The following is a 20,366-nucleotide window of genomic DNA, read 5'->3' as shown; positions in this document are numbered from 1 at the left end:
TCCCATATCCCTCTAAACCTGTATCTGTCCACCTATATTTTAAAAGTTGCAATTGAACCTGCCTTAACCAAAATCTGAATCAGTTTTTTTTTTAATCACTGGCAAATGTCCTGAAATTTGTAGTTTTGTAGCAGCAGTACAGATAAATGCAGAAAAAAATTACTGTGAGTTACAATAAGAAATACAAAAATATGTACAAGTAGGGCAAAAAGAGAGCAAGACAGTGAAGTAGTGTTCATGGACTCATGCACTGTTCAGAAATCTGATGGTGGAGGAGAAGAAGCTGTTCCTGAAATGTTGAGTGTGACTCTTCAGGCTACTGAACCTCCTCCCTGATGGTCACAATGAGAAGAGGGCAGGCACGGACAGTGAGGGTCCCTAGAGATGGATGCTGCCTTCTTGAGGAATCGCCTTTTGAGAGGGTGGTGCCTGTGACGGAGCCACTATATACACCCTCTATAGCCTCTCTTCTAAAAGCACACCCCTCCATGTTGAATCCATGCACCTGTGCAAGTGTCTTTTAAAAGTTGTTATGGTGCTACCTCTCAAAGTCGAGTATGATGTCCTCCGAAAGGATTGTCCCCTTAATGGAGAACGCCCGTACATGATGTTGTTTCAATGACACTTTGAATATGATGTGGCCAGGAGTTCAGAAGACTAATGGCCTGAGGGAAGAAACTGTTTCTCATCCTGACCATTCTTGTTTTTACACATTGGAGTCTCCTGCCTAATGATAGAAAGTCAAAGAGGATGCTGGCTGGATGGGTGGGATCCTTAATAATACTAAGGGCCCTGCATATGCAGCGGTCCTGATAAATGTCCCCGATAGATGGTAGGGAGACCCCTATGATCCCTTCAGCTGTTCTCACAGTCCTTTGTAGGGAATTCCGGTCCGATGCTCGGCTGCTGAGTATAAGAGCAAAGAGGTCCTTCTGCAGCTGTACAGGGTCCTGGTGAGACCACACCTGGAGTACTGTGTGCAGTTTTGGTCTCCAAATTTGAGGAAGGACATTCTTGCTATTGAGGGACTGCAGTGTAGGTTCACAAGGTTAATTCCCGGGATGGCGGGACTGTCAGATGTCGAAAGATTGGAGTGACTGGGCTTGTATACTCTGGAATTTAGAAGGCTGAGAGGGGATCTTATTGAAACATATAAGATTATTAAGGGATTGGACACACTGCAGGCAGGTAGCATGTTCCCGCTGATTGGTGAGTCCAGAACCAGAGGCCACAGTTGAAGAATTAGGGGTAGGCCATTTAGAATGGAGCTGAGGAAAAACTTTTTCACCCAGAGAGTGGTGGATACATGGAATGCTTTGCCCCAGAAGGCTGTGGAGGCCAAGTCTCTGGATGCTTTCAAAAAAGAGATGGATAGAGCTCTTAAAGATAGCGGAATCAAAGGTTATGGGGATAAGGCAGGAACTGGATACTGATTGTGGATGATCAGCCATGATCACAGTGAATAGTGGTGCTGGCTCGAAGGGCTGAATGGCCTACTCCTGCACCTATTGTCTAATGTCTATAGTCTATTGCTCCTATACCAGATGGAGATGCAACTTGTCAGGATGCTGACAATTCATTACACAGTGCAGTGAGGTACGGTAGTAGTAACAGTGTGATCACTTGAGTTGAGTATGATGTTTTCCTAAACAGTTGTCTATTGGTGGGTCCTCAGTGGCTGCAGAGTCCATATATCCTGACTAGACCCTTCACTGCTGTAGCCTTCCTCCGTCTTCACTGCCGTTGTGATGAGTCATCTTCTTCCTCCAGCTCCACTGTTGAGGTCTTGGTTGGACCGCTCTTTGTCTGGAACAGGGGCCCTTGACCTTACTGTCTGGGTGACCCAACCAGGAGCTAAACTCCAGACAGTATCACTCGTGGGATCTCAGGAACTCACAAACCTCTCCACCATGACAAGGTGACAATCCTCGAAGAAAAGTGAAGTAGTTCAAGGTAAAACATTAGCTGAATGCAGAATAAAGTGCAACAGCCACAGAGAAAGCACAATGCGGCTGGAGAGTAACACATTTATCCTACCTGGGCCCTTTATGAATTATTAAACCTCGGTCCCAGGCAGCTCAGAGGTGTAGCAGTTAGCGGAATGCTTTACAGAGCCAGCGAGTGGGGTTCAATTCCAGTGGGACAGGACTGGCACGTAGTTCAGGGTCATGTGAGACTTCCCCATGTTGTAACCCTTTCCAATCTGCTAACGGTAACATTATCAGGATACATAAAAAAAAGCAGCGAAATGATGTGAAGAGCAAGAGGATAAGATGTGAAAGAATAGGACCTATCAAGTGTGATAGAGGGAAAGTGTGTATGGAACCGGAGGAAATAGCAGAGGTACTTAATGAATACTTTACTTCAGTATTCACTATGGAAAAGGATCTTGATGACTTGCAGCAGACTGAAAAGCTTGAGCATATAGATATTAAGAAATAGGATGTGCTGGAGCTTTTGGATAGCATCGAGTTGGATAAGTCACTGGGACCAGATGAGATGTACCTCAGGCTACTGTGGGAGGCGAGGGAGGAGATTGCTGAGTCTCTGGTGATGATCTCTGAATCATCAATGGGGACGGGAGAGGTTCCGGAGGATTGGGGGGTTGCGGATGTTGTTCCTTTATTCAAGAAAGGGAGTAGAGATAACCCAGGAAGTTATAGACCAGTGAGTCTTACCTCAGTGGTTGGTAAGCTGATGGAGAAGATCCTGAACATTTATGAACATTTATGAAGGATTTATGAACGTTTGGAGAGGTATAATATGATTAGGAATAGTCAGCATGGCTTTGTCAAGGGCAGATCATGCCTTACGAGCCTGATTGAATTTTTTGAGGATGTGACTAAACACATTGATGAAGGAAGAGCAGTACATGTAGTGTATATGGATTTCAGCAAGGCATTAGACAAAGTACCCCATGCAAAGCTTATTGAAAAAGTCAGGAGGCATGGGATCCAAGGGGACATTGCTTTGTGGATCCAGAACTGGCTTGCTCACAGAAGGCAAAGAGTGGCTGTAGACAGGTCATATTCTGCATGGAGGTCAGTCACCGGTGGTGTACCTCAGGGATCTGTTCTGGGACCCTTACTCTTCGTGATTTTTATAAATGACCTGGATGAGGAAGTGGAGGAATGGGTTAGTAAGTTTGCTGATGACACAAAGGTTGGAGGTGTTGTGGATAGTTTGGAGGGCTGTCAGAGGTTACAGCGGGACAATGATAGGATGCAAAACTGGGCTGAGAAGTGGCAGATGGAGTTCAACCCAGATAAGTGTGAAGTGGTTCATTTTGGTAGGTCAAATATGATGGTAGAATATAGTATTAATGGTAAGACTCTTGGCAGTGTGGAGGATCAGAGGGATCTTGGGGTCCGAGTCCATAGGACACTCAAAGCAGCTGCGCAGGTTGACTCTGTGGTTAAGAAGGCGTACGATGTATTGGCCTTCATCAATCGTGGAATTGAATTTAGGAGCCGAGAGGTAATGTTGCAGCTATATAGGACCCTGGTCAGACCACCCTTGGAGTACTGTGCTCAGTTCTGGTTGCCTCACTACAGGAAGGATGTGGAAGCCATAGAAAGGCTGCAGAGGAGATTTACAAGGATGTTGCCTGGATTGGGGAGCATGCCTTATGAGAATAGGTTGAGTGAACTCGGCCTTTTCTCCTTGGAGCGACGGAGGATGAGAAGCAACCTGATAGAGGTGTATAAGATGATGAGAGGCATTGATCGTGTGGATAGTCAGAGGCTTTTTCCCAGGGCAGAAATGGTTGCCACAAGAGGACACAGGTTTAAGGTGCTGGGGGGTAGGTACAGAGGAGATGTCAGGGGTAAGTTTCTTACGTAGAGAGTGGTGAGTGTGTGGAATGGGCTGCCGGCAACGGTGGTGGAGGCGGATACAATAGGGTCTTTTAAGAGACTTTTGGATAGGTACATGGTGCTTAGTTAAATAGAGGGCTATGGGTAAGCCCTACGGTAGGGACATGTTCGGCACAACTCTGTGGGCCGAAGGGCCCATATTGTACTGTAGATTTTCTATGTTTCTATGATCAGTGATAAAAAGGAGAAAACTGAAGACTTACATACTGAATAATCTTCAGTTGAAGAGCAGTAGCATCGAGGTCATACAGCTCGCCTGTGGGAAGTCAAGAGGTAGGAGGTTATAAACACAAGAGATTCTGCAGACACTGGAAATCCAGAGTAACACACACAACCCACTAGAGGAACTCAGCAGGTCTGGCACCATCTGTGGAAAGGAATAAAGAGCCGACGGTTCAGGCTAAGACCCTTCTTCAGACGGTCGGCCTGAGACGCTGGCTCTTTCTTCCTTTCCATAGATGCTACCTGACCTGGTAAGAAATAGGGCATAGGACATAGAACAGTACAGCACAGTACAGGCCCTTTGGCCTACAACGTTGTGCTGATCTTTTAACCTACTCCAACAGCAATCTAACCCTTCCCTCCCACATAGCCCTCCATTTTTCTTTCATCCAAGTGCCTATCTAAGAGTGCCTTAAATGTCCCTAATGTATTTGCCTCTACCACACCCAGGCAGTGTGTTCCACACACTCACCACTCTCTGTAAAAAACCCACCTCTGACATCCCCCCTATACATTCCTCCAATCATCTTAACATTATGCCCCCTGGTATTAGCCATTTTCCCCCTCACTGGCTGTTCACTCAATCTAAGTCTCTTATCATCTTGTACACCTCTGTCAAGTCACCTCTCATCCTCCTCCGCTCCAAAGAGAAAAGGCCTAGCTCGCTCAACTTATCATCATAAAGTATGCTCCCTTATGAGAATTGTTATTCTCATCTAATGTTATTAAAATGTTATTCCAGAACATTCTTTATTCCCATCTACTGCAACCTGCCACCAAAGATACAGCCTCATGAAGCCATGACGAGACACAGCATCTGAAGATGTTGTTGCTAATAGATCTTAAGCCAACACAAAGCTTCTATTCTCCCAAGTTGGTCGCTACCCTCAGTTGGACAGTGCATTTCCCTGTTAACAACGTAAACACAGAACATAGAACAGTATGGCACAGGAGCAGGCCATTCTGCCCAAAATGCCTGTACTGACCATTGTGATGAAAGAGGGTTACAAAAAGTACACATAGACTAAGATGTTAACTGTCCTGTGCTGGCACCAGTGGGATCAACAGTTGATCTGTCACCTCTCTTCAGGAGAAAGAGAGATAAGGAAGACAATGGAGCAGCATTTGGAAATGTTAATGAAGAGACGAGAAAGTTTAACGGAAGGAGACACCGGTCTGAGAACTGTCAAGATTGGCTCCTTTTTGAACCCTGAACTGTTTGAAGTGTGATGGACAGGCGATACCCCAGCAGGGGGATAAAAAGGGGCAGGTTCGCTAAGGCAGGGGACACACACGACACCACGAAGTCACAAAGTAACGAGACCCTGGAAGCGGTGCGCCTCCCACAAGTCGGTGGGAGTTTTGGAGGGCCGATCGCAGGACCAAGCCATAGACGCACAGGGTGGAAAGGTACGATCGGCGGGAACCTGGTGTGTGTCCACCCTTGCCTGGGTGCCAGGTTCACTGCAGAGGAACGATCGTATCTGAATCGGAGGGGTCACAGTCGGTGACCTCAGAAGACATTACAAAGGGCTCGCCCGAAAGCTGACTGCCAGGAGTATCAAAGGTCTGTGTGGAAGCCGTTTTGAATATTCATTCGCTTTCGCCCTCTCTCTCCCTCCCCCCCCCCCCCGTCCACCGGCACGGCAGTGATTACTGTGAACTGAACTGAACTCAATTGAACTGAACTTTGCGTCACTTTGAAACTGGTCATTTACCCCTAGACGACGATAGGGCTTGATTGATCCTATTATCCTAGTTCTGTGTACATGTGTGTTTATCATTGCTGAACTGTTGTATTTATTATCCTTTTGATTAGAGTACTGTGTTGCTTATTTCTTTAATAAAACTTTCTTAGTTCCAGTAATCCAGACTCCAACTGAGGGATCCATTTCTGCTGGTTTGGCAACCCAGTTATGGGGTACGTAACACCATGAAGACTATTTAAACTGATCCCCTCTGCCTGCACATGGCCCATGTCCCTGCTGGTTCATGTGTCTGCCTAAATGCCTCTTAAATATTGTTTAGTTTTTATTTACTGATATAGCGTGGTATAACAAGCCACACTGCCCAGCAACCCACTTAGCCAATCACAGGACAGTTTACAATGACCAATTAACCTACTAACCAGTACGTCCTTGGACGGTGGGAGGAAGCCAGAGCACCTGGAGGAAACCCATGTGTTTATGAGGAGAACATACTAACTTATTGCAGACTACGTCGGAATTGAACTTTGAACTCCGACCCCCCAGTTGTAATACGTCACCCTAACCACTACGCTACCATGATGCCCAAAACTGTTATCATATCAGGTTCCACCACGTCCCTGGGCAGCACATTCCAGGCACCCACCACTGCCTGTGTTAAAAAAAGACTTTGCCTTAAAACTTCCTTTAAACTTTTCCCCTTGTATGGTAAAGCTAGGGCCGTTAGTATTTGACATTTCCACCCTGGGGAAAAGACTCTGACTATTTATCACTGCCTCACATAATTCTACCAGCTCTCCCTTCAGCCTCCAATGCTCCAAGATTGCCTCGCATCTCCTTACAATTACCACTCTATAAAGATAAAGATTAGTTTTATTTGTCACAGGCGGGAGGAGCAGATGGCGACGCGACGCAGCGCACGTAGCCTCTCCGGTGAAATGATATCGTATTTGTAAGTAGGATGCTGTGCACAATTCTGATTTGATGATGACAGACGTGAGAAGCAGAGGAACATCTGGAGAAATTTCTGAAACGCCGGTTCGCTGCTGCTGCTACTGTGCGATTGAGAATCTCCGGAGGGAAGGTCCCAAAATCCCCGGCTTTGCCTGCTGCTGGCGACCGAGGCTGAGGTCGAAGCATTCGGCAGAGATGGTGGTTGGTACTCGGTGTCGGAGGGCTGATCAGAGGCTCGAAGTTTTCGTACGACTCAGAGTCGGACTGTGGTCAGGCATGGCAGGGAGAGTTTTCTTCCTTCTCCCGTCTGCGTGAGATGTGGGACTTTCGAGAGACTTTGAACTTTTTTACTGTGCCATGGCCTGTTCTTCATCAAGTTATGGTATTGTTGCGCTGTTGTAACTGTATGTTACAATTATGTGGTTTTTGTTAGTTTTTCAGTCTTGGTCTGTCCTGTGTTTCTGTGATACCACACCGGAGGAATATTGTATCATTTCTTAATGCATGCATTACTAAATGACAATAAAAGAGGACTACGTGTCCTCATAATCTAATCTAATCTGATGTGTACATCAAGCACACAGTGAAATGCGTCGTTTGCATCAACGACCAACTCAGACTGCGAATGGTGCTGCGCGCAGCCCATAAGTGTTGTCATCTTTCCGGCGCCAACATAGTCTTATCTTAGTCTTATCACAATTTTCAATACCCAATTAACTTACCATCTTTAGACCGTGGGAGGAAACCAGAGCACCCGGAGGAAACCTACACAGGGAAAGCATATGAACTCCTTACAGGCAGCGGTGGGAATTGAACCCAGGTCACTGGTACTGTAAAGTGCAGTGCTAACCACTACGCTACCATGCCACCCCAAATCCCCTGAAGGTCTGGAAGAGTCTATTCCGCATTGTATGTATCTCTGGATAAATAAATAAATATAGTGTTATGGTAACCACTAGGCAGCATCCTGTTGAATCTTCTCTAAAGTCTTCACATCCTTCCAGTAATGGGGTGACCAGATCTGCAACAATACTCCAAGTGCAGCTAAACTAGATTTTTACCTAGCTGCAGCAGAACTTCTCAACTTTTTACTCTGTGCCCCTCTTGGCAAAGGCAATTATGCCACAGGCCGCCTTGACTAACCCACCTACTTGTGTTGCCCCAAGGTCCCCCTGTATGTCAATGTTTCTCGGGGGTCCCGCCATTTACTGCCAACACACACAAAATGCTGGAGGAACTCAGCAGGTCAAGGCAACATCTCTGGAGAGGAATAGAGTTGACGTTTCGATCCAAGACCCTTCAACAGGACTGGAAAGGAAGGCAGAGGCCAGAATAAGAGGGAGCGGGGTGGGGGGGCAGGGGAAAGCATGCAAGCTGGCAGGTGATAGATGAAACCAGGCGAGAGGGAAGGGTGAATGAAATAAGAAGCTGGGAGGGGATGGGTGGAAGAGGAAAACTGCTGAAGAAGCAGGAATTTGATAGGGGTGGAGAGTGAACCATGGGAGAAAGGGAAGGAGGAGGGCATCAGAGAGAGGTGATAGACAGGTAAGGAGAAGAGAAGAGGTGAGGAGAAGAGAAGGGGTGAGAGGGAAAAAGAGAGAAGTCAGAGGGGGGAGAGATTAATGTTCAGCCAAAGGCTTGCTCTTCCGACCTGACTCTGGCCTTATTGCGACAGTAGAGAAGTGGGAAAGGGAAGTAGAAAGCCACCAGGAAATCCCGCCAGTTATGGTGGGTGAAGCAAAGCAGTCAGTCAGTTTTCATCAGGTCCTGCAGGTGAGTGTGGCCTCAGCTGGAGAGGAAAGTGGACTATGGAAGAATGAGAAAGAGGAGGGGACTGTCACAGTTGACCTCCCAAATTACATGTCACACTTGTCTGGATTAAACACCATCTGAAATTTCTTGCCTACATTTCCAGCTGATCCTGGGACAAACTGCCGTATTCTTTGACAGCCTTCCTCACGATCCACAGCTTCACTAACTCTCCTGCCTTCTGCAAATAGCCAAATAGCCCTCATATATATGATTAAAAATCACTCAGTGAATGTACATCACAAATAACAGAGCTTCCAGCACTGATCCCTACAGAACACCACTGGCCTACAGTCAGAACAGCACCTCTTCATGTCTTCGCTGGTCAAGAAAACTTGGAATTCATTTGAACAAATCTCCGTGGATTCTAGATCAGCCCACCATATGGAATTTTGTCAAAAGGTTTGTTAAAGTCCAAGACTGTGCGATGGGATGGTACATAAGGAGCTCCACTCGATTTCTCACCCAGAAGTGTATGATGGGACTGTGTGGAGGGAGCTTCACTCTGTGTCTGACCCCACAAGTGTGTGATGGGACAGTGTAGAGGGAGCTTCACTCTGTGTCTGACCCTGGAAGTGTGTGATGGGACAGTGTAGAGGGAGCTTCACTCTGTGCCTGATGCCAGGAGTGTGTGATGGGACAGTGTATAAGGAGTTTCACTTTGTGTCTGACCCTGGGAGTGTGTGATGGACAGTGTAGGAGTTTCAATGTGTGTCTGACCCCGGGAGTGTGTGATGGGACAGTGTAGAGGGAGCTTCACTGTGTCTGACCCTGGGAGTGTGTGATGGGACAGTGTAGGAGTTTCACTGTGTCTGACCTTGGAAGTGTGTGATGGGGTGGCGCAGAGGGAACTTTACTCTGTGTCTGAACCCAGGAGTATGCAATGGGAGAGTCTGGAAACTAGAAAAAAATCTTGTACCCTGCCTTCAGCAATCACTTTCGTCATCTCTTCAATAAATTCAATCAAGTTTATAAGACATGTCTCACCTTCTTCCTTTGTGAGAAACCCATGCTGACTATCCCAAATAAGTCTTTGCTTTTCCAGATCCAAATAGACTCTGTCCATATGAATCTTCTTTGAGAATTTCCTTACACTGATACAAGGCTCACCAGCCTGCAGTATAATGGCCTATCTCCATTGCCTTTGTTAAACAAAGGGGCAACACTGGGAACTCTCCTAAGTGAAGATCCCTCTACACTGCCCAAAACACACTTTCAGGATCAGGCAGAGAGTGAATCTCCATCTACACTTTCCCATCACACACTCCCAGGGTCAAATACAGAATGAAACTGAATTGAATTGCACTGACTTTATTACTTACATCCATCACATACATGAGGAGTAAAAATATTTACGTTACATCTCTGTCTAAATGTGCATTGTGCAATTTATAGTGATTTGTTATAAATAGTATGTACAACAGAATAGTCAATATAACATAGAAATGCAATTGTGTCAGCATGAATTAATCAGTCTGATGGCCTGGTGGAAGAAGCTGTCCCGGAGCCTGTTGATCCTGGCTTTTATGCTGTGGTACCATTTCCAGGATGGTAACAGCTGGACCAGTTTGTGGTTGGGGTGACTCAGGTCCCCAATGATCCTTCAGGCCCTTTTTACGCACCTGCCTTCGTAAATGTCCTGAATTATGGGAAGTTCACGTCTACAGATGCGCTAGGCTGTCTGCACCACTCTCTGCAGAGTCCTGCGATTGAGGGAAGTGAAGTTCCCATACCAGGCAGTGATGCAGCCAGTCAGGATGCTCTCAATTGTGCCCCTGTAGAAAGTTCTTAGGATTTGTGGGCCCACACCAAACTTCTTCAACTATCTGAGGTGAAAGAGGCGCTGTTGTGCTTTTTTCACCACACGGCTGGTATGTACAGACCACGTGAGATCCTCGGTGATGTGTATGCCGAGGAATTTAAAGCTGTTCACCCTCTCAACCCCAGATCCATTGATGTCAATAGGGCTAGCCGTCTCCATTCCTCCTGTAATCCACAACCAGCTCCTTTGTTTTTGCGACATTGAGGGAGAGGTTGCTTTCTTGACACCACTGTGTCAGGGTCATGACTTCTCTGTAAGCTACACACATCAAAGTTGCTGCGTTCACCAGCAACTTTGATGTGTGTTGTTTGAATTTCCAGCATCTGCAGAATTCCTCGTGTTTGCGTTCTCTGTAGGCTACCTTGTTATTATTTGAGATTAGGCCAATCAATGTATTGTCGTCAGCAAATTTGATTAGCAGATTGGAGCTGTGGCTGGTGACACAGTCATGGGTATATAGAGAGTAAAGGAGAGGGCTTAGGACACAGCCCTGAGGGGCTCCTGTGTTGAGGATGGGGCAGAGGTGTGAGAGTCCACTCTTCCCACCTGCTGGCCATCTGACAGGAAGTCCAGGATCCAGCTGCACAAGGCAGGGTGAAGGGCAAGGTCTCTGAGTTTCTTGTCGAGCCTGGAGGGAATTATGGTGTTGAATGCTGAACTGTAATCCAAGAACAGCATTCTCACATAAGCATCCTTCTTCTCCAGATGTGTAAGGACGGTGTGTAGAGGTGTAACTACTACGTCATCTGTGGATCAGTTGTGTCAGTAGGCGAACTGTAAATTCCGTCTACACTGCCCATCACACACTCCCGGGGTCAGACACAGCGTGAAGCTCCATCTACACTGTCCAAACAAACACTCCCGGGGTCAGACACAGAGTGAAGCTCCCTCTACACTGTCCAAACACACACTCCCGGGGTCAGACACAGAGTGAAGCTCCCTCTACATTGTCCTATCTCACACTTCTGGAGTCAGAGAAAGAGTGAAACTCCCCCAGCAGTCCCATGGCAGATACCAAAGTAACTATAGATGTTTCTAGATCCATAGTTCTTACCACATAATTGAAGAACCTTGTGGTCTAGTTCATCGAAAGCTCCCGAGATCTCCATCGCTGCATTGGTGACCTGGCCTATGTTGAAGTGACTCCAACTTAGTGGATTTAGGAGAGCCTGGACTCGCTTGCAGGAGGCACAGATCTGTCACATAGAACACAGAACATAGTACAGGCCATTCTGCCCACAGTGTTATGCCTACCTTTTCACCGACTCCAAGAGCAGTCTATTCGTCCCTCCCCCATAGCCCTCCCATGTGCCAATCTAAGTGTTGTCTTTAACATCTCTAATGTACCTGCGTTTTTCTACTACCACCCCTGGTAGGACGTTCCACCCACCCGCCACTCTCTGTGTAAACATCTTACCTCTGACATCCCCCCTATACCTTCTTCCAATCACCTTCAAATTATGTCCTCTTGTATTAGCTATTTTTGCACTGGAATAAAGGAGTCCGCTCCATCTGTGCCACTTATCATCTTATATACCTCTATCAAATCACCTCTCATCCTTCTTTGCTGAATTAACCATGTTTGGGAAAGGGGAAAAAAAATCCCATGTTCTTCTCTCGTTCCCAGCAACTCCCGTCGGAGTCTGCCTCTCATCCATGTTGGAATGGCCTTATTCTGCTCCTACATCTTATGGTCTTATACAAAGGGCAATGACAACAGCCAATTAATTAACTGACCAGGCTCCTGTGCCTCCTCCCTGATGGTAGCAATGAGAACCATGTCCTGGTTGATGGGGGTCCTTAATGATGGACGCCACCTTTTTGAGGCATGACTCCTTGAAGATGTCCAGGATACTACAGAGGTTGGTGCCCATGATGGAGCTGACTAAGTTTCCAACTTTCTGCAGCTAATTTCGAACCTGTGCAGTAGCCACCCACCATACCAGACAGTGATGCAGCTAATTCGAATGCTCTGCATGGTACATCTGTAGAAATCTGCGCATGTGTTTGGAGACATGCCAAATCTCCTTACACTCCTAATGGAATATCGCCGCTGCCGTGCCTCCTCTGTTGGAAACTGTGGAACACGGAGGAACCCCTACAATCAGAGGGAAATGTGCCAACCCCACACAGACAGCGGCACAGATCAGGATTGAACCTGGTCCCTGAGGCAGTGAGGTCGTGGCTCTACCTGAGGTCTACTGTAACAGAGGGAGATGGAAAGGGCTGGGAGGAGGCTGACATGAGCGTGAACTTCAGCATGCCTTTGGGATGTGTGGGAGAAAAGCAGAGTTTCTGGAATGTGGCACGAGTTTGCTTTCTTTCCAGGTGGAAGCCATGATGTGGAAGTGACAGGATTTATCTGCCCCAAAGGCCTTTGTGTTGGGCACGTGGCCAAGTGGTTAAGGCGTTCGTCTAGTGATCTCAAGGTCGCTGGCTCGAGCCTCAGCTGTGGCAGTGTGTTCGTGTCCTTCAGCAAGGCACTTAATCACACATTGCTCTGGTGTCTGTGCGAGGAGTGGCGCCCCACACAGACTTCCAATCTGCGCCTTGTAAGGCATGAAAATGCCCGACGCAGGCCTCTCATGGTCTGAGTCGACGTTCCCTCCCCCCCAAAGGCCTTGTAATGTGCGCACAGAAACATCACCCAAAGACCAATATGACAAAAGTGACGATAATTACTGTTTGAAACTGAAGTAGGTTCAAGAATGAGACTGGGTGGAAGGAATTCTCCTGCTCTCCAGTGTAACATATCAGATTTTGGATATCATATTGAATATCTGACCACTACTTTCTGAGATTTATTCAGAGGAGATCATCTCTGATGGTATAGAATTCCTTCAGTACCGCCCTTCCTGCAGTGTGACCCTCCCTCAGTACCACCCCTCCCAGTGTGTGACCCTCCCTCAGTACCACCCCTCCTAGTGTGACCCTCCCTCAGTACCACCCTTTCCCGCAGTGCGACCCTCCCTCAGTACCACCCCTCCCGCAGTGTGACCCTCCCTCTGTACCAGCCCCTCCCACAGTGTGACCCTCCCTCAGTACCACCCCTCCCACAGTGTGACACTCCCTCAGTACCACCCCTCCCACAGGTTGACCCTCCCTCAGTACCACCCCTCCCACAGTGTGACCCTCCCTCAGTACCACCTCTCCCGCAGTGTGACCCTCCCTCAGTACCACCCCTCCCAGAGTGTGACCCTCCTTCAGTACCACCCCCCCACAGTGTGACCCTCCCTCAGTATCACCCCCCCCAGTGTGACCCTCCCTCAGTACCACCCCTCCACAGTGTGACCCTCCCTCAGTACCACCCCTCCCACAGTGTGACCCTGCTTCAGTATCACCCCCCCCCGCCCGGTGTCACCTTTCTTCAGTAGCCCCTGTCCCACAATGTGACTCTCTCTTAGTACCGACCCCTCACACAGTGTGACACTCCCTCAATAATCTGTCAGACCAGAGTTAAAGCAGACACCCTCAGTAAACACAATGAGTGAGAGAATGAAGAGGAGAAGTGGGAGAAACACCGGGAATCAAGAATTGGGGATTGAGAAATCCCTTCGGGACCACTCACATGTCTCTCCAGAATGCGAAGGCATGGTTCATTGATGTTGTTCATGAGCCCACAGTATACCTGGTGATGAGAAGAGAAGTGTGGGTATGTAATCTACTCCAGAGAGAGTCCTACACTGCAGGGAGAGTCCTACACTCCAGGGAGAGCCCTACACTCGAGGGGGAGTCCTACATTTCAGGCACAGTCCTACATTCCAGAGAAAATCTTACACTCCAGAGAGAGTCCTACACTCCAGAGAGAATCCTACACTGGAGGGAGAGTCCTACACTCCAGGTACAGTCCTACATTCTAGGTACAGTCCTACATTCCAGGGAGAGTCCTACACTCCAGAGAGCGTACTACACTCCAGGTAGGGTCCTACACTCCAAGGAGGGTCCTACACCCAGGGAAAAGCAGGCCCAGCCTGTCTAATCACCCCTGATGACCCAAGACTGGTTTAAGATAGTGCTGTGAGACACAGTGACACTTTACTGGCAGCAGACAAATCAGCTAGTTATTCTACGAATCACACTTCTTCTGGACAACGTTCACGGCAATCAACAACCCATAACCTCTCTTACATTTGTGCTTTTGAACCACTAGTATGACCTGGTGTTTGTGCAGTGTGCTGAGGGATTCGGTGAACTAGAGTCTCGAAGGTGTAGTATGGTTACGCTGACACGGTGGGTACAGGCCTAATCAAGGTGGCAGGGCTCAGGCCCGAGAGCAAGAAATGAGTCGACTTAAGCGCAGGGCCAGATTGAAAGGTCAGGGTGTTGGGGCCAGAGGCCAGGGACGGGCTGGTATTCAGCTCACTGCTCAGCAAGGTTTACTCGTCTTCGTGCTGAACTGAGGCTGTGGCCTGCAACTAATGGGCTCCTGGACCGGCTGTGGACTCACTCTTGTGAAATTCAGTTCTGGGAGTTCTTTTCATTGTTTGCACAAATTGTCCTTTTTTTCACACATTGGGTGCTTGATCGTCTTTTTAAATGGGTTCTGTTGGGTTTCTTTGTTTTTTGCGGCTGCCCGTAAGAAGACGAATTTCAAGCAACACACACAAAATGTGCAGGATCTCACAGGTCAGGCAGCACCTATGGAGAAGGGTAAATAGTTGGCGTTTCAGGCTGAGACCCTTCATCAGGACTGGAAAACAAAGATGAGAAGCTAGACCAAGAAGGTGGGGAAGAAGTACGAGGTGGTAGATGATGGGTGAAACTGGGAGAGGGGGAGTGGTGAAGCAAAGAGTTGGGAAGCTGATAAGTGAATGAGATAAAGAGTTAGTGAAGGGGGAATCTGATAGAAGACCATAGAAAAAAGGGAAGGGAGAGGAGCACCAGAGGGAGGTGATGGGCAGGTAAGGAGATAAGATGAGAGAGGGAAATGTGAATGCGAATGGTGAAGGGGAGGGGGCAATTACTGGAAATTAGATAAAGTGATATTCATGCCATCAGGTTGGAGGCCACCCAGACGGACTACAAGGTGTTGCTGCTCCAACCTGAGTGTGGCCTCATCGCGGAAGAAGAGGAGGCTATGGACTGACATGTTTGAATGGAAATGGGAAGGAGAATTGAAGTGGGTGGCCCCCCAGGCAAACTTCGAGGTTGTATGTAGTACTCATACTTTGATAATTAAATGTACTTTGAACGTAGAACTCTTCTGCATCCTCTTTAGGTTCATAACATCCTTCCTATTGCCAGGCAACCAGAACCGCATACAAGTGTGGTCTCACTAACATCTTGTACAGCCGTAACATGATGTTCAAACTCCTGTGCTAATTACCCTGACTGATGAAGTTCAGAGTGTGAAATGCCTTAGGAACATTTAAGAAACTCTTAGATAGGCACATGGATAATAGAAAATAAAGGGCTATGTAGGAAGTTCACATCAGTCCAGGTTGGTGTTTGGCAGGGTCTAGACATGAGCGTGCTGGGCAATGGCAAGGGTGATCTAACTCAGGTTTAAGAGGACTTGGGAAACAGGGAGAGGTAAATTGGTGGTTAAGATACTTCCCAAAGCTTGGAGTATTGTGTTCAGTTCTGGTCACCTCATTATAGGAAGGATGTGGAAGCTTTCGAGAGGGTGCAGAGGAGATTTACTTGGACGCTGCCTGGATCAGAAAGCATGTCTTATGAGGATAGGTTGAGTGAGCTAGGGCTTTTCTCTTTGGAGTGAAGGAGGATGAGAGGTGACTTGATAGAGGTGTACAAGATGAGAGGCGTAGGTAGTGTGGATAACCAGATACTTTTTCCCCAAGACAGAAATGGCTAATACGAGGGAGGTGGCTGAGTCTACAGCCCTCTGCAACTTTTTCTGATCCTGTGCGGTCGTCCCCATACCACAGGCTGATGCAACTGGTTAAACACCTTCCACAGTACACCTATAGGAATTTGCTAGTCTTTGGTGACAAACCAAATCTGAACACAACCTCGCTGGTCCTGTTCAATTGTTTCCTTTCTACTCACTTACACCTCCCTTGATCGGTCCCAACCCCCAACCCCACCCCCCTGTGAGGTTTTCCGAACTGTTGGAAAGCAAGGATCTGCTCGGCCCGAAATGCCGACTGTACTCCTTTCCATTGATGCTGTCTGGCCTGCTGAGTTCCTCCAGCATTGTGTGTGTGTTGCTCGGATTTCCAGCATCGGCAGATTTTCTCTGGCTTGTGATTGGAGCTTTAATAAGGAGTTGGGTGGCAGGGGAGCAATACTACTCTACCAAAGGTGGTCCTTCCCTCCGCCAGCCTGCAGGTCACCCCTCGGACAAGGTGTAGCACCTGCTTGGCCCCCTGATCAGGGTCACGCACAGCCATGGGGGCAGGTGGTGGATGAGCAGTTGGTGCATACCACAAGTCCTGGTTATGTGACCACTGACACCAGGCACACAATCTCTGAAGAGTATTGATAATGGCTGGGGTCACCCGTCTTGTAAAGACACTGCCTAGAAGAAGGCAATGGAAAACCACTTCTGTAGAAAAATTTGCTAAGAACAATCATGGTCCTGGAAAGACCATGATCGTCCACATCATACAACATGGCACATAACGAACAACAGATGATAAGTAGGTGATAAGCAAAGCCAGGTGAAGGGGAAGTGGGCGGGTGGGGGAGGGGGGTGTTGAAGTAAACTGGGAGGTGATGGGTGGAAGAGATAAAGGGCTGAAGAATGAGAGGGGAGTGGGAGAAGGGAAGGAGAACAGGCACTGGGGGAGGTGATGGGCAAGTAAGGAGAAGAGAAGGGGTGAGAGGGGAAGGGAAAAGAGGGTAAGAATTTCTTACCAAAACCACGCCGATTACCCTTCCCATGTCAGTGTCTATAACTGGAAGGATCATTACTGTGAAGAGAGGTGAAAATTCAAAGGACACTTAGTGGTTCTGCATTCAATACTTGATTAACACTAGCAAGTTTACAAAGTCAAAGTAAAATTTATTATCAAACTACATATACACTCAGTTGGCCACTCTATAAGGTACAGGCGTGAACCCAGTGTGGTTTCCTGCTGCTGAAGCCCATTCACTTCAAGGTTCAACGTGCTGTGTGTTCAGAGATGCTCTTCTGCACACCACTGCTGTAACGCATGGTTATTTGAGTTAGTGTAGTCTTCCTGTCAGCTTGAACCAGTCTGGCCATTCTCATAGTCATAGTCATAGTCATACTTTATTGATCCCGGGGGAAATTGGTTTTCGTTACACCATAAATAATTAAATAGTAATGAAACCACAAATAATTAAATAGTAATATGTAAATTATGCCAGGAAATAAGTCCAGGACCAGCCTATTGGCTCAGGGTGTCTGACCCTCCAAGGCAGGAGTTGTAAAGTTTGATGGCCACAGGCAGGAATGACTTCCTATGACGCTCTGTGTTGCATCTCGGTGGAATGAGTCTCTGGCTGAATGTACTCCTGTGCCCACCCAGTACATTATGTAGTGGATGGGAGACATTGTCCAAGATGGCATGCAACTTGGACAGCGTCCTCTTTTCAGACACCACCGTCAGAGAGTCCTCTGAACCCTCTCATTAACAGAACATTTTCACCCACAGAACTGCTGCTCACCAGATGTTTTTTGTTTTTCTCACCATTCTCTGTAAACTCTAGAGACTGTTATGCATAGAAATTCCAGGAGATCAGTAATTTCTGAGATACTCAAACCACCCCGTCTGGCACCAACAATCATTCCACAGTCAAAGTCACTTAGATCATAAATTTCTTCCCAATTATGATGTTTGGTCAGAACAACAACTGAACCTCTTGACCGTGTCTGCATGCTTTTATGCTTTGAGTTGCTGTCACATGATTGACTGATTAGATATTTGCATTAACGAGCAGGTGTACAGGTGTACCTAATAAAGTGGCCTCTGAGTGTATGTCACCATAGGCTACCTTAAGATTCATTTTCCTGCAGGCATTTACAAGAAATGAAATCTGACAAACAACCAATGTGCAAAAGAAGACAAACTGTGCAAATAAAAAATAAATAAATAACAGTGAGAATAGGAGTCCTCGAAAGTGAGTCCCGAAGTTGTAGAATCATAAAAGTTCAAACTTCAAAGTAAGTTTGTTATCGAAGTACATAGATATTACCATATACAACTTCTTGCGGGCATTCACAGAAATTCCAAGAAACACAGTAGAATCAATGAAAGACCGCACACAACAGGTTGGACAAACGACTAATGTGCCAAAGACAACGAATTGTGCAAACAAAAAATGAAAAATAATAAATAAATCAGCAATAAATTTCAAAAACATGAGAGGAGGAGTCCTTGAACGTGAGTCCATTGGTTGTGGGAACAGTTCAGTGATGGGGCAAGTGAAATTGAATGAAGTTATCCCCTCTGGTTCAGGAGCCTGAAGGCTGAGGGGTAGTAACTGTTCCTGAACCTGGTGGTGTGGGTGCTGAGGTTCATCTACGACACAAGGAGTTTCACAGGAACCTCAGTGGGCACGAGCCAAACCGCTTTAGGACCCATTGGGGCAGACATACAAAAGCTCAGGCAGAAGGCAGAGAGGGATGCGGAGGGGTTGAGGAAGGGATCTCCTGGGCTTTGAGACCTGCCAGTGCAGGGCAGCATTGCCGACAACAGGAAGCTTGGTGCTCTGGACGATCGAGGGTCTGGAAATGGAGGAGCGCAGAGATCCAGGAGAGAAGGAAAGGTGAAGGAGGGAGAGGGAAGGGGAGGTGGATGAGGGAGGAGGAGTTGGAACAGGGAGAGGGTGGTGCAGGAGGGAGGGGCTGGAGGAGTGAGGGGGAGGTGGAGGGAGAGGGGAGGTAGAGGAGGGAGGGGAGGTGGAAGAGAGAGGGGGAGGTGGAAGAGAGAGGGGGAGGTGGAAGAGAGATGGGGGTGGAAGAGTGGAGGTGGAGGGGGGGAGGTGCAGGAGGGAGGGGAGAAGTGGAGGGAGAGGGGAGGTAGAGGAGGGAGAGGGGAGGTGGAGGAGAGAGGGGAGGTGGAGGAGAGAGAGGAGGTGGAGGAGAGAGAGGGGCTGGAGTAGGGAGGGGCTGGAGGAGGGAGAGGGAGGTGGAGGAAGGAGAGAGAGGAGGTGGAAGAGGGAAGGGTAGGAGGAGGGAGGGGAGGTGGAGGAGGGAGGGGCTGGAGGAGGGAGGGGTGGTGGAGGAGGGAGGTGGAGGAGAGAGGGGGAGATGGAGGAGGGAGAGGGAGGTGGAGGAGAGAGAGGGAAGGTGAAGGAGGGAGGGGGAGGTGAAGGAGGGAGAGGGGAGGTGAAGGAGGGGGAGGGGAGGTGAAGGAGGGGGAGGGGAGGTGGAGGAGGGAGACGGAGGTGCAGGAGGGAGGGGTGGTGGAGGAGGGAGAGGGGTGGTGGAGGAGGGAGGGGTGGTGGAGGAGGGAGAGGGGTGGTGAAGGAGGGAGAGGGAGATGGAGGAGGGAGAGGGAGGTGGAGGAGGGAGAGGGAGGTGGAGGAAGGAGAGGGAGGTGGAGGAGAGAGAGGGAAGGTGGAGGAGGGGGAGGGGTAGGTGAAGGAGGGAGAGGGGAGGTGAAGGAGGGAGAGGGAGGTGGACGAGGGAGGGTCTGGAGGAGGGAGAGGGAGGTGGAGGGAAGCTGGAGAAGTGAGAGGGGGAGAGCAGGAGTGACAGTGCACCGTCAGCATTTGAACAGGGCAGGGTGGTTGGGGATGAGACCAGGTGCAGGATGCAGGGGGGCAGCAAGGGAACAGCAGAGGCAGAAGGAGATGGGGTTGGGGGAAGAGGGAGTGGATGGTAGCATTGATTGATTAATTGATGATTGATTATGAATTTCCTTAATTATTTATTTGACTATTTATTTATTTGTTTGAGATTCAGCACAGAACAGGTCTAACTAGCCGTGCTGCTCAGCAACCGACCAATTTAACCCTAGCCTAATCATAGACAATTTACAATGATCAATTAACTTTCTAACCATTAAGTCTGTGGGAGAAAACTGGAGCACCCGGAGGATACCC

The 20,366-nt window shown here is 48.1% G+C and overlaps 1 protein-coding gene across 6 annotated transcripts in view; it reads right to left on the bottom strand.

Annotated features, from left to right (window-relative positions):
* Window positions 1-20,366, bottom strand: part of LOC140199980 (cGMP-dependent 3',5'-cyclic phosphodiesterase) — a 343,544-nt gene that overhangs the window by 98,700 nt on the left and 224,478 nt on the right. For all 6 annotated transcript variants that reach the window (XM_072262534.1, XM_072262539.1, XM_072262536.1 and 3 more), the window contains 4 exons: window positions 17,208-17,263; window positions 13,957-14,016; window positions 11,443-11,584; window positions 4,079-4,131 (listed from right to left, as the gene is read on the bottom strand). In XM_072262534.1, coding sequence (XP_072118635.1) covers window positions 4,079-4,131; window positions 11,443-11,584; window positions 13,957-14,016; window positions 17,208-17,263 — 311 coding nt within the window. The remainder of the gene's footprint in view (window positions 1-4,078; window positions 4,132-11,442; window positions 11,585-13,956; window positions 14,017-17,207; window positions 17,264-20,366) is intronic.

Source organism: Mobula birostris, chromosome 7 (genome assembly GCF_030028105.1).
Source record: "Mobula birostris isolate sMobBir1 chromosome 7, sMobBir1.hap1, whole genome shotgun sequence".
Taxonomy (NCBI): Eukaryota; Metazoa; Chordata; class Chondrichthyes; order Myliobatiformes; family Myliobatidae; genus Mobula; species Mobula birostris.
The sequence above is the reverse complement of the archived record's forward strand: the minus strand, read 5'-3'. Positions and strand labels throughout refer to the sequence as shown.